The sequence below is a fragment of the Schistocerca cancellata genome, chromosome 11 (genome assembly GCF_023864275.1).
Source record: "Schistocerca cancellata isolate TAMUIC-IGC-003103 chromosome 11, iqSchCanc2.1, whole genome shotgun sequence".
Classification (NCBI taxonomy): Eukaryota; Metazoa; Arthropoda; class Insecta; order Orthoptera; family Acrididae; genus Schistocerca; species Schistocerca cancellata.
Window position 1 is genome coordinate 10,792,299 of NC_064636.1, and position 14,836 is coordinate 10,807,134.

A 14,836-nucleotide genomic window follows, 5' to 3' on the forward strand; every position below is an offset into this window, starting at 1 on the left:
ATTGATAGTTTACAGGCACCGATTTGTATTCGTTGTATTTTCAAGTCAAATGCAAATTTTAAATGTTCCAGTTTGCAAAAAATTTACCTAGTTTCCTTTGGTGTCCCTTAGATGTATGCAGGCATGGAATAAACAAGCTGTCATGTCAACAAAGTGAAAGATTCGTTAAATTGCGAAGGAAAAGAAGTGAATTAAGATTGTCAGGCCCATGGGCTTCAAGTTTGTGACGTCATGACAACTCCTCTTATTTTTACCTCCATGGTTTTGTCATTCCGATATGTGAATCCAGAGATCACTGTGTGAATCTGTTGTTGTGGGTTCTTCGTGCAAAGAGCTTCGTAGCGTTTGTACTTTGTTTTTGTTTTGCCTGTGTCGTAATGACGTGATTTGTTCAAGGAAAACTTGAGAGTATTTTTGTCTGCAGAGTCGTGCTGATACTGAAATTGATTCGAAGCTGTTACGTAACATATTGGTGTTCGTATGAAGCGGCGTAATATAGCAATGGACGCAGATGCCTTCATATCGTCGAAAGGTAAGCGGTTAATACTTTTGTCTGCTGTTCAAACCTTTATTCGAAAGATTTTGATTTACCGACTCTGTTCTTAGTTTCCCTTGTGGAAAGGAATCCCCAGCCGATGGGTCTGCAGCTGGTCAACCCCACCGCCGTAGGCAGAACCGATCGAGCCAGCCTCATCGAACTGGCGCAGGAGATTGAAATGGTATGTAGGCCGAAATGTGGGATTCACTGCGTAGTTAAGAAACGAGACTCTGGAAATAATCCGTGCTCATATCGCGTGTCATGTAACTACCGAAACTGTACGTCCTCAGGTTAATGGATACCAACATGTTTTAGCACAAATGGCACCACGGTTATCCGATTGATTAGATGCTACAACTGTGATAACAGAACTGAACCACTGCGTGTTTCGAAACTATTTGGGTACATTCCTATGTTTTCACTAAAAATTTTGCAAAATTAAGTTTGTAACTCTTATTTAGTGCTGCCACGCAGATCAGTACTTGTGCACGGGACTGTCGGTTCCATGTAACGAACATTTGTTTTAGGTAGATCGTAACATAGTCAGCTGATAGTGGTCTGCACGCGTAAATGTTTTGTCTGAACTGTTAGGTAGAAACAGCTGATTTGGTATTAAAGGAGCGTTGGTTTATTCAAAGATGATTTTTTTGCTCACGAATGTGTAAGGTAATCTAGAAGCAATGACATAGTCATCTGTTCCAGTGGATTTGTACTGGTCATAATTTATCATTTTACTTCATACAGGTGTATCAAGCAATGGTTGCTGCTGCCTGTTCGTGTATAATTTGACTCGTTTGGCTTTCATGAAGGGATTGACAGAACATGATGTGACTGAGTGAGGTGGCACAGGACGACCATGGTTCAAACCCACGTCTGGCCATCTCGATTTAGATTTTTCGTGGTTTCCCTAAATCACTTCGGGTAAATGCCAGTATGGTTCCTTTGAAAGGTCACGGCCAATTTCTTTCCCCATCGTTTCCTAATCTGATGGGGCTGATGACCTCGCTGTTTGGTCTCCTCCCTCCATGATGTGGGAGTGAGTTAATCCCAGCAGTGAGAACTCTTGTTTGACTGGCATTGAGTAAATGTATAGCCTATTTGTCGATCCAGCCATAGACAGTATGCGTTTTGTGGATGAAGTACAATTGTATGAATAGGTATGTAGGTAAAACTTTATAAAGGGCCTGTGGGGGAAATCTGGGATGGCAGAACCGTGCACCCGTGTTTCATATGATTGACAGTGAATCACCAGTAATGAAAAGTAATCTGTCTGCTGTCATTTTGGATAGAATTATCCTTGGCAGTATAACAACTATATTTTAGCTAAATAATGTTTCAGATCTGTCCTGAATGCGTGTATATCTTTTGTCTTTAATCTGTTGTGGTAATCAGTTGTATAATTTAATTCCAATGTACAGTGCCTTGGACTCCCACTGTGTCTGGTGAGGTAGAAATGCTGACAGGGTCGGCTCTCAGATTCCTATGTAGACTCGATTGTGTGGTATGGGTCGACAGAAGTGTCCGATCCCACGCGTCGGCTTTGACCCGTGACGTAATGGTGTTTTCGTGTGTGACGTCATGACGGCGCGGAGTTTGGTTTGAGTGTGGCTGTCTCCAGTTCTGTTTTATCTTATTTTATTTACTTTTCTGATCTGTTCGCTCTATCTCGTGAGATTTTTTTTTTATTAAATTTAAAAACGCTTATTACTTATTTTAATTATCTGTTTCCTCCAATTTCTGTTTTAGTTTATTTATCTTTCTGATCTGTTCGTTCTATCCCGTGAGATTTTCTTTTTAAAAAGCTACTGAAGCATCTTTATCTTCTATGGGTTGCAGGGGTTACGACCCCTGGGGAGGTGGGTGGGTATTCATGCATGGCTGTCTTCACTTACACGTTGTAGCTATGCAAGGCGTCTAAATTTGTTTATATTTAGTTTGCCCCCCCCCCCCCCCCCCACCCAAAACACACCATTTCCCGCACTTGTCCCGTTAGTGTCAATAGGCTTCTTGTGGAAAGTGTGTGTGTTTGTTTTTGTTTCCGCCATATTTGTGACGTCATGGGTCAAAGCAGACAGGCGGGATCGGACGTTTCCGTATTTCCGTGTGGTACTGATGGGAGTCTTCTTTATGTACCTGACCAACTGCAAAATGCATTTACGTGGGGCTGTCAGAATTCTCACAGTTGTAAGCTATTACCGCAGTGAGGCCTCTGCTGACTTCTTATTATAATTTGTAATGCCTTCTTTTCTATCTTAAATATTCTTTGCACACTAGTTTTGCCAGAAGGTAGTTCCATAACTAACTATAGAACAAACACACACACACACACACCCCCCATTCTAGTGCACAGATATAAGCAAAACATTGAAGTTTTCATTAAAATGTTATTTTATAATTCACTTTTCATCTAATGTGTATTCTAAGTGTTTTCACATTACTAATTGAAAAATAGTTTTATTTATAGCAAAAATTAACAGAATAAGATAAAGTTATGAAATTTGGAACTTGATGTACTGTATCTTCTGGTAAATACACTGTATTAGTGTAGCCTATGTAAAAAATACAAATTCACAGTTTGGGTCTTTTGACACACCACATGCCAATCATAGAGTGCAGATTCATGGGTGATGCCAGGTCAACTGAATCTAACGATACCAGATGTCGGCTTTGTCCTGTTGTATAATGACGAGGTGGTGTGTGACGATTTGTTTTTGCAGACTGAAAGAAAGCAGAATACTGACCATTTTTCTTTTGCATCCGTAATAGTTTCTGCGATGTAGGTTGTTTTTAATACTGATGTGTAGTGTAATCAGAGGTCTTTGTTAGATCTGAATGTGGTGGCAGTTAGTTGACATAGCAGTGTCGTATGCTTCAGTTAATCTATGTTGCCATTTGCCACCCACAGTCACTGCTACGTCTCGGGTATATCATTGTCGATATATCGATAAACATAGTATGCGCCAAAGTACTTAGTGTAGATTTATGGCCTCGGCAGCTGAGGAAAGTGGTCGTGTGTGTGTGTGTGTGTGTGTGTGTGTGTGTGTGTGTGTGTGTAAGTTCACTATATGCTGAATGGCAATCTATCCTTTTCATAATATTTTTGTTAGTCTATCCTGGTTTTTCCTTTGTTTGCCACAGGTTTATCTATCAAATAATATTTCCTGTATTTTCTTTGCAGTTCATATTATTTCGTCATTTTTTATTTTTACTGTCGCTCTTCACTTGCCTCTGTATTCCTTGATATGTGGTTTGTCTGATGCAACTAAAAGTAAGGCTGTTTGCATTGTGCCATGCGTGTTTCATTTCTATTTATTTGTGCAGCATCTGTCATTGTTTATAATGAAAAGTGCGTTTAGTAGGAGGTGAACACAGCTCGTGCACTTACCAGTACCTTTATTTTGGATTCGTGCTCTTTGGCTCTGGCTCACAACTGAACTGCTACATTACAGCCTCGCCTGAAACTCGATCTATACTACAGGTCAGATTGTCACCACAACAATGATTTTGAGGGAGTCATTGTTACACTACAGAACTCGGTAGTATCCCATCGGTACTGACTAAGCCATCTTTCCTCGCTAGTAATATTCTGGCAAAAATATTTTGCCCTTAACTGCAGATGAAAAGCCTTGTTATTCAAACAATTTTATTCCACGTTATTTGAATATTGGTAGAATTTTCTATAGGTGGTGATTAATTGTGTTCAGTCCTGAACTTCTCGAGATCTGACAAACACGAGAAGGTAACGAGTGAGAAAAGCATCAGATGACAGTGTGTGGAAAACTAATGTACAAATGTGAGTGCAGAGTTCAACTCCCACAGCTGGGAGCAGGTACCTGAGTAATAATGTGGGGAAGTCGCAGACAAGCAAACCGCAGCTTCATAAGTGTACAGCCACAGTACTGCCCTAATCCAAATTGGACTTGTCCAAAAGTAAAAATTTTTGAAAGAAATGTTCATTAAAATCTGTGTTACTGCCCAGCCATAAAAAAAAAGGAGAGAAAAAAAAACAGTAAGTTCACACACAGTTTGTGATTATCAGCTACTGTTGGTTTTTATCATATTTTAAGTAAATGCAGTTGTGGAAGGAAGTGTCAATGAACTGTTGTTTTGCAGAGGTTAAGTTTTGAATAAGTCCTATTTGTATTATGCCACTACTGTGGTTGTACGCAACAGAAGCTCTTAGTTGCTTGTCATTGACTTCTCTCCCGACTGTGATAGTTGAACTTTGCACTTAATAAAGTACCTCCAGTTTTATGTACATCTGCACCCATACTCTACAACACACTTTGAAATGCACAGCAGAGAGTTCGTCCCATTCTACCAGTTATAAGGGCTTTTTTCCAGGCGCATTCACATACGGAGCATGGAACGAGTGAGTGTTTACATACCTCTGTGTCTACGTTTACATCTACGTGATTACTCTGCTATTCACAATGAAATGCCTAGCAGACGGTTCAATGAACCACCTTCAAGCTGTCTCACTACCGTTCCACTCTCGAACGGCAAGAGGGAAAAAACGAGCACTTAAATTTTTCTGTGCGAGCCCTTATTTCTCTTATTTTATCATGATGATAATTTCTCCCTATGTAGGTGGGAGCCAACAGAATGTTTTCGCAATCAGAGGAGAAAACTGGTGATTGAAATTTCACGAGAAGATCCCGTAGCAACGAAAAACGACTTTGTTTTAATTATTGCCACTCCAAATCACGTATCATGTCTGTGACACTATCTCCCCTATTTCGCAATAATACAAAACGAGTTGCCCTTCTCTGAACTTTTTCGATGTCATCTGTCAGACCCACTTGATACAGATCCCACACCACACTGCAATACTCCAGAGTAGGGCGGACAAGCGTGGTGTAAGCAGTCTCTTTAGTAGACCTGTTGCACCTTCTAAGTGTTCTGCCAATGAATCGCAGTCTTTGGTTTGCTCTACCCACAACATTATCTATGTGATGGTTCCAGTTTAGGTTGTTTGTAATTGAAATCCCTTAGTATTTAGTTAAATTTACAGCCTTCAGATTTGTGTGATGTATCGTGTAATCAAAATTTATCATATTTCTTTTAGTACTCTTGTGAATAACTTCACACTTTTCGCACCATACAGATATCTTATCTAAATCATTTTGCAATTCATTTTGGTCATCAGGCGACCTTACAAGATGGTAAATGACAGCATCATCTCCAAACAATTTTAGTCGGCTTCTCAGATTTTTTTCCTGTGTTGTTAATATAGATCAGGAACAATAGAGCCCCCCAGGGGGTCCACAACTCTTTTGTGGATACGTGCGTAGCGAGCACGGGACCCCGAGCTAATGTGGCCTTCCTTCCTTTCCGGGCTGCATACCTTCCCTTTCCACATCCTTCCCCATCCCTATCTTCGCCCCTCCTCCCCTCACCTCTGGCTCTTTCCTTCCCTTTCTCCCCATCTGGGAGTATGGTTTGTGCCTACGTCCGGAGACGGACGCTCGTAAATGTACTGCATTCTTTGCCTTCCTTTCTTTTATGTCTTCTTCCTTCCTTTGTCCTTCTCTGTCTTCTTCCTTCCTTTGTCCTTCTCTTTTCGTTACCTCTTCTCTTTCTCTTTTCTCCGCTGCGGCGTTTGAGACCTCTCTTCCTTCCTTTCCCTTTCTCTTTCTTCCTCCCTGTGCGTGTCTGAAGGCCGACCCACGCCCTTCGTGCGTAGCCGGTGACGGGGTAACGCGTAATTCCCCGCCCCGGGTAGACAGGTAGGACACGTACGTACCCCCTGGTAACGGCCAGGCCCAGGGAGGGGTGATTACCCGAGCTGATACCTTCCGAAAATGCCGATTGGTCCCTCCGTCCGTTTGTCGGGAGGTGTGACCTGAGGTGTGAACAATCACCTAAGGCGGGAGTGCCCTCAGAGAGGGCCCCCACAAGGGAGGAGCGCGCCATCGGAGACGCCGGTAATCATGGGGGATTCTTCCGCAATGGTTTCCTCACCTTCCACTAAGTCTGCTCACAAACGTAAGTATACTGAGTCTCAGCCACAGACGAGTCTTCCATCGTTGCCACAGTTCCTTGTTGTTTCTCGGTCTGATGAAGGTCACGACTTCTCCACGGTCAACCCTTTCATTATTCAGAAAGGAGTCGACGCAATAGCAGGTCCTGTAAAGTCTTGTTCCAGATTACGAAATGGCACCCTGTTGTTAGAAACACACAGTGCCCTCCAGGCACAAAAATTGCTGCGTACTTCTCTGCTCCACACCTTCCCTGTCCGGGTGGAACCGCACCGTACCTTGAATTCCTCGCGTGGAGTCGTTTATACACGCTCCCTCGATGGATTGTCTGACGAAGAAATTCAGCACTATCTGTCCGACCAGGGCGTAACGGCAGTTCATAGAGTAATGAAACGGGTTGACACGAACATCATTCCAACCCGCACTGTCTTCTTGACATTTGACACAGTTCAACTCCCATCGAAAATCAAAGCAGGCTATGAGATAATTTCCGTTCGCCCTTACGTCCCAAACCCTACGCGTTGCTATCGATGTCAGCGGTTCAATCACACCAGCCAGTCCTGTTCCAATCCAGCCAAATGTGTTACGTGTGGCAAGGATGCCCATGAGGGTGCTTGTCCACCTCCATCCCCTCGCTGCATCAACTGTATGGGTGACCACGCTGCTTCCTCTCGAGATTGCCCCGTTTTTAAGGACGAGAAGCTCATCCAGGAAATAAGGGTGAAGGAAAAGGTGTCGACCTTTGCTGCTCGAAAATTATTCGCCAGTCGCAAGCCCACCGTGCCTCAGACAGGAAAATACAGCACTGTCCTTGCTTCTCCTCGGCCAACAAAGGAGGCGGCCACGCAGACTTGCGACCTCACCTTTAGTACCACGGTCGTCAGATCGGCCAGCGCAAAGATCGCTCGTTCAACCTCACCACTTTCGCCTGCCCACTCTATGGCTCACCCTTCGTCGGGTTCTGCTACATCTCGAGCCCAAAAGTCGGACGCCAAGTCTTCGAAAAAAGAGCATACTCGTGAAGAGTTTTTACGTACCGCAACTTCACAACCATCGGTTCCTCCTTCATCTAAACAACATTCTTCCAAGAAGCCTACAAAGAAACCCAGTTCCTCTCCTTCTCCGCCAAGGCGTGCCCCCTCTACAGCACCACCTGGCGGAAATCGCCCTCGGCCGTCTTCTGTGTCGCCGAGGAGCACTGCTGGTGGCCGGTCAACCGGCCGATCGCTGGAGGCAGGGACTGCTCCTGCCCAACCTATGGATCAGGATCTTCTGCCTTCGGCTGAATGCCATTCCATGCTGTCGGTTGCTAGCTCCGAGCAGTCTTTGAGTTGACAGCAACTTTGGTCACATTCCTCCATTTTCTTTTCACCCCATGTCCATTATCCACTGGAATATCCGCGGCATTCGCGCCAATCGGGATGAATTGTCGGTCCTCTTACGCTCCTACTCGCCGGTCATCTTCTGTCTTCAGGAAACAAAGCTGCGTCCCCATGACCGCTTTGTTCTCCCTCATTTTCAGTCTGTCCGATATGATCTCCCCTCTGTTGAAGGCTCTCCAGCCCATGGAGGACTCATGATTCTTCTCCATGATACTCTCCATTATCACCCAATCCCCTTAAACACTTCCTTCCAAGCTGTCGCCGTCCGTCTTTCACTTTCCGGATACACGTTCTCTCTTTGTACTGTATACATTCCATCGTCCACACCAATGGCACGAGCTGATCTCCTTCATCTTCTTGGTCAGCTTCCACCCCCCTATTTACTGGTTGGGGACTTCAATGCCCACCACCCGCTTTGGGGATCTCCACACCCTTGTCCACGTGGCTCCGTATTGCTAGACGTCTTCCACCAAGCGGATCTAGTTTGCCTCAACACTGGGGTCCCCACATTTTTGTCTGCCTCCACGACAACCTTATCTCATTTGGACCTCGCGGTCGGTACTGTTCCGCTCGCTCGGCGCTTCGAATGGTTCGCCCTTGATGATACACACTCGAGTGACCACTTTCCATGTGTCCTCAGACTGCAGCCTCAACTGCCATATATGCGCCCGCGACGCTGGAAGTTTGCCCAAGCCGATTGGACACATTTTTCGTCTCTCGCGACATTCGATGACCGTCGCTTTCCCAGCGTCGACGATGAGGTCACACACATTACCGACGTTATCCTTACAGCTGCGGAACGTTCAATACCACGCACCTCCGAATTGCCCCGGCGCCCCCCAGTTCCTTGGTGGAACGAGGCATGCCGTGACGCACTACGTGAGCGGCGACGTGCTCTTCGCATTTTCCGTCACCATCCTACTTTGGCCAACTGTATCCGCTATAAGCAGCTCCGTGCGCGATGCCGTCGCGTCATCCGCGATAGCAAGAAGGCAAGCTGGAAATTCTTTATTAGCTCATTTAACACCTTCACTCCCTCCTCGGAAGTTTGGAGTCGGCTTCGACGGTTCTCAGGCGCGCCTAGTTTCTCCCCGGTTTCTGGGCTCACTGTCGCGCATGATACCTTAGTGGACCCCGTCGCAATTTCTAACTCGTTGGGTCAGCACTTTGCTGAGATTTCGAGCTCTTCAAATTACCCGCCAGCGTTTCTCCCGAAGAAACGTGCAGCGGAAGTGCAACCTCTTGCTTTCTCCTCCCAAAATCACGAAAGCTACAATACTGTTTTCTCCATGCGGGAACTCCAACATGCCCTCTCATCTTCTCGCTCCTCCGCCCCAGGACCGGATGGTATCCATGTCCAAATGTTGCTGCATTTACCAACGCCTAGTCTGCGTTACCTCCTTCGCCTTTATAACCGAATTTGGACCGACAGTACCTTTCCTAAACGGTGGCGGGAAGCTATTGTCGTTCCCGTTCCGAAACCTGGAAAGGACAAACATCTCCCCTCTAGCTATCGCCCCATTTCTCTCACGAGTAGTGTCTGTAAGGTTTTGGAGCGTATGGTGAATTACCGTTTAGCTTGGTGGCTGGAATCCCGCAGTCTTTTAACACCAGCCCAATGCGGATTTCGGAAGCATCGTTCTGCAGTTGACCATCTTGTTGCTCTCTCCACTTATATCATGAACAATTTTCTCCGGAAACGCCAAACGGTAGCAATATTTTTTGATCTGGAGAGAGCATACGATACCTGTTGGAGGACAGGCATCCTTCGCACACTGTTCTCTTGGGGCTTTCGAGGCCGGCTGCCCCTTTTTCTTCGCGAATTTATGGCAGAGCGCACTTTTAGGGTGCGGGTGAACACTACTCTCTCCCGTACTTTCTCCCAAGAAAACGGGGTACCCCAGGGATCCGTGCTGAGTGTTGTACTGTTTGCCATCGCCATAAATCCAATTATGGATTGTCTCCTTCCTGATGTCTCGGGCTCCCTCTTTGTGGACGATTTTGTGATCTACTACAGCTCTCAACGGACCAGCCTTCTTGAACGACGTCTTCAAGGATGTCTTGATCGCCTCCACTCGTGGAGCATCGAAACCGGCTTCCGTTTCTCACCCAGTAAGACCGTTTGTGTCAATTTTTGGCGACGGAAGGAGTTTCTTCCGCCCTCCTTACATCTAGGTCCTGTCAATCTTCCGTTTTCAGACGTCGCTAAATTCTTGGGTCTTATGTTTGACAGAAAACTGTGCTGGTCCTCCCACGTTTCCTATCTTTCGGCTCGCTGTCTGCGATCGCTAAACACCCTCCGTGTCCTGAATGGTACCTCCTGGGGAGCGGACCGAGTGGTCCTTCTCCGCCTCTATCGCGCCTTAGTGCGCTCAAAATTGGATTACGGAAGCATAGTCTACTCCTCTGCTCAGCCGTCTATTCTTCGACGTCTCGACTCTATCCACCACCGTGGATTACGTTTAGTGTCTGGAGCTTTTTACACTAGCCCTGTGGAAAGCCTTTATGCTGAGACTGCTGAACCTCCGCTGTCCAATCGGCGAGCAGTCCTCCTGAGTCGTTATGCTAGCCATCTGTCTTCCATGCCTGCTAATCCAGCCCATGACCTTTTTTTCGACGCCTCCTTTGATGTAGGGTATGCAGGCCGCTCCTCCTCCCTACTACCCCCGGGAGTCCGCTTCCGTCAATTGCTCGATTCTCTTTCCTGCCGCTTTCCGAAAACCTTCTTGACAACTTGGGGTACAGCACCGCCTTGGCTCCGTCCCCGGATCTGCCTGCTCCGTGACCTTTGTCAATTTCCCAAGGATGGTACCCCTACACTTGTTTATCGTCGGGCATTTGCTGCTTTATGTGCACAAATGACGGACGCCACATTTATTTACACCGACGGCTCGAAAACATCCTTAGGTGTAGGGAGTGCCTATATTGTTGGCGACACCCCAAATCGCTTTCGACTTCCCGACCAGTTTCGGTTTATACTGCGGAGCTTTACGCTGTTCTCCAGGCTGTCCACTACATCCGCCGCCATCAGCGGATACAGTACGTTATCTGCTCCGATTCTCTCAGCTCTCTCCTCAGTCTCCAAGCTCTTTACCCTGTGCACCCTCTGGTCCACCAGATTCAGGACTGTCTGCGCTTGCTCCACCTGGGGGGCGTCTCGGTGGCGTTCCTCTGGCTCCCGGGACACGCTGGTATCTGTGGGAATGAGGCGGCCGATATGGCGGCCAAGGCTGCAGTCTCTCTTCCTCGGCCAGCTATTCAGTCGCTTCCCTTCACCGATCTACGGAGCGGTTTATGTCGCCAAGTTGCTCATTTATGGCATGCGCATTGGTCAACACTTCCCCGTAATAAATTGCGGGAAGTGAAAGCCCTTCCTTGCGCTTGGACCTCTTCCTCCCGAACGCGTCATCGGGAGGAGGTAATTTTAGCTAGACTCCGGATAGGGCACTGTCTTTTTAGCCATAGACATCTTTTAAGCGGTGATCCTCCTCCACTCTGTCCCCACTGCTCTCAGCCGTGGACGGTCAGACACCTTTTAATTGAATGCCCCTATTTTAATCCGTTACGCTCCCGTCTACAGCTATCGCCTGATCTATCGTCGATTTTAGCAGATGACACGCGCTCAGCCGACCGCGTTCTGCAGTTTATTAGTGACAGTGAAATGACGTCAGTCATTTGAAGTTTTTTTTTTTTTTTTTGGGGACAATCACCCCCTGTCTGTAGTGGATTTTTAAGCATTCTTTCTACTTTTAGTTTCTCCAATTTTATGAGTTTGTTCCCATTGCTGCTGGTTTTCAATTTCGGTTTTTTACTTTCTTAAGTCACGGGCTGGGCGCTAATGACCATAGAAGTTTTGCGCCCTAAAACCACAAAAAAAAAAAAAAAAAAAAAAGGAACAATAGAGGGCCTACAACACTTCCTTGGCAACACCAGATACTACTTCTGTTTTACTCAATGACTTTTCATCTATTACTGCGAACTGTGACCTTTCTGAAAGGAAACCACAATTCTAGTCGCACATCTGAGGCGATATTCCATAGGCACGCAGTTTGGTTAGAAGTCGCTTGTGAGGAATGGTGTCTAAAGCCTTCTGGAAGTCTAAAAATATGGAGTCAGTGTGAAATCCCCTGTTGATAGCACTCATTACTTCATGAGTTGTGTTTAACAAGAACGATATTTTCTGAATCCGTGCTGACTGTCAATAAAACTTTTTCTTCGAGGTACTTCATACTGTTCCAAAACAACACTGCAAATCGACATTAGTGATATGGCCCTGTAATTCAACAGATTATTCCTACTTCCCTTTTTGGGCATTGGTATGACTTGAGCAATTTTCCAGTCTTTAGGTACAGATCTTTCTGTGAGCGAGCGGTTGTATACAGGGTGTTACAAAAAGGTACGGCCAAACTTTCAGGAAACATTCCTCACACACAAAGAAAGAAAATATGTTATGTGGACATGGGTCCGGAAACGCTTACTTTCCATGTTGGAGCTCATTTTATTACTTCTCTTCAAATCACATTAATCGTGGAATGGAAACACACAGCAACAGAACGTACCAGTATGACTTCAAACACTTTGTTACAGGAAATGTTCAAAATGTCCTCCGTTAGCGAGGATACGTGCATCCACCCTCCGTCGCATGGAATCCCTGATGCGCTGATGCATCCATGGAGAAAGGCGTATTGTATCACAGCCATCCACAATACGAGCACGAAGAGTCTCTACATTTGGTACCGGGGTTGCGTAGACGAGAGCTTTCAAATGCCCCCGTAAATGAAAGTCAAGAGGGTTGAGGTCAGGAGAGCGTGGAGGCCATGGAATTGGTCCGCCTCTACCAATCCATCGGTCACCGAATCTGTTGTTGAGAAGCGTACGAATCTGTGGACTGAAATGTGCAGGAGCTCCATCGTGCATGAACCACATGGTGTGTTGTACTTGTAAAGGCACATGTTCTAGCAGCACAGGTAGAATATCCCGTATGAAATCATGATAACGTGCTCCATTGAGCGTAGGTGGACGGAACTAAAATGAGCTTTAACATGAAAATTAAGCGTTTCCGGACACATGTCCACATAACATTGTTTCTTTATTTGTGTGTGGGGAATGTTTCCTGAAAGTTTAGCCGTACCTTTTTGTAACACCCTGTATAATTGATAAATATGGAGCAACAAGTGGAAGTCACAGCCTGTGTGGTGACAACTTTCTTAATGACACATTTTGATTTATACATCATCAAATTAGTTCAGGTTAAGGAGATCATGCCGTACATAGGTATGGAGTCATGCATTTTATCCCATAACACAATGCAAAAACTTTAATATTGTGATATATAAATCAAACACGTCATTGAAGAAAGAAGCCACCACTGAACCTGTTACTTCCGTGTTTTTTATAGCATCTATTACAGCACTGATACAACCTCTATATTATGTAAAAATGGGCACTTACCTCTTACTACTTCACATCAGCCCTGATAGAACTGGAGTCAGTCAGCTCAACAAATACCTGGCCATAATACTTGGAATGCTCACATAAGTTCCGTCATAGGTAAGGCAGATGGCAGTTTCAGTTCATTGGTAGGATACTGGGGAAATCTAATCAGTCTACAAAGGAGTAGAAAATCCTGGTGTGATACTTCCTACAATATTGCTCAAGTGTGCAGGGACCCGTAGCAAATAGAGCTGACAGTGGACATGGAACATATGCAGAGAAGGGCAGCACAAACATTTGCACGGATTTGTTTGACCGACAGCAGAGCATCACAGAAATGTTGAAAAAAGTAAATGGCTAGACTTTTGAAGATAGATGTAAATTATCTACTTACAAAGTTTCGAGAAATGACTTTAAGTAAGTAATCCACAAATATACTAAAACCCCCTATGTATCGCTCACAAAGAGATTGTGAGGAAAAAATTAGATTAATTACAACGTCAGACAGAGCACCTCATGTTTCTGCTGCTAATAAGGTGAGTACACCATTTGTTTGTTACATATTTTTACGAGTTTCAAACAGCAGCGACTTCAGTAATGGATAGGAACTGTGATTGCTGTGTACAGATGCGAGCCGAGTTGGCGCTCCTTCACTCACAGCTCCAGGCTGTGTTGGCTTCTGTCACACAGTTTGAGGCTGCAGTTGAGGGACATCACTGTGGGGGGTGGGGGGGGGGGTGGACGTGGGAATTCAAGGGATGTACCACGTGTCCCCGATCGGTCCACTGCTGTGGCCACTCCAGGTACTGCCTGCACTGAGGTCAACCCCTCACCTGTGGTCGACTGGGAGATCATTCCAAAGTCTGGCAGACAGCAAAAAGCTTTCCGAGGGGCCGATCGTAGGACCTTCCCGTTTAGTTTGACGAACAGGTTTTGGGTGTTATCTGTGGCTGACGATATCTCTGAGCCAGATGCGGTCGTCCATCCTGTTCCAGAGGAAGCTTCTCGGGAGGACGACGGTTCAATCCCGCGTCCGGCCATCCTGATTTAGGTTTTCCGTGATTTCCCTAAATCACTCTAGTCAAATGCCGGGATGGTTACTTTGGAAGGGCACGGGCGACCTCCTTCCCCATCTTTCCCTAATCCGATGAGACCGATGACCTCGCTGTTTGGTCCCCTCCCCCAAACAAACCAACCAACCGGCAAGCTTCTCGGCCCTCGAGGTCTGGGGATTCACAGAGGGTAAATTTTCTGGCAGTTGGTAGCTCCAACGTTAGGTGCGTAATGGGGCCCCTTAGGAACATGGCTGCCGAGGAGGGGAAGGAAGCCATTGTGCACTCCATGTGTATACTTGGGGGAGTCATTCCGGATGTGGAAAGGCTGCTTCCAGATGCCATGAAGAGTACAGGGTGCAACCAACTGTAGATGGTAGCCCGTGTCGGTACCAATGATGTGTGTCACTTTGGATCGGAGGAGATTCTCTCTGGTTTTGGGCGGCTACT

At 46.0% G+C, this 14,836-nt stretch overlaps 1 protein-coding gene across 2 annotated transcripts in view; it reads left to right on the plus strand.

The window, feature by feature from the left end:
• The first annotated feature begins 328 nt into the window (after positions 1-328).
• Positions 329-14,836, plus strand: part of LOC126108723 (uncharacterized protein C1orf50 homolog) — an 83,961-nt gene continuing 69,453 nt past the window's right edge. For both annotated transcript variants that reach the window (XM_049914055.1, XM_049914054.1), the window contains exons 1-2: positions 329-532; positions 607-719. In XM_049914055.1, coding sequence (XP_049770012.1) covers positions 481-532; positions 607-719 — 165 coding nt within the window. In that variant the 5' untranslated portion in view covers positions 329-480. The remainder of the gene's footprint in view (positions 533-606; positions 720-14,836) is intronic.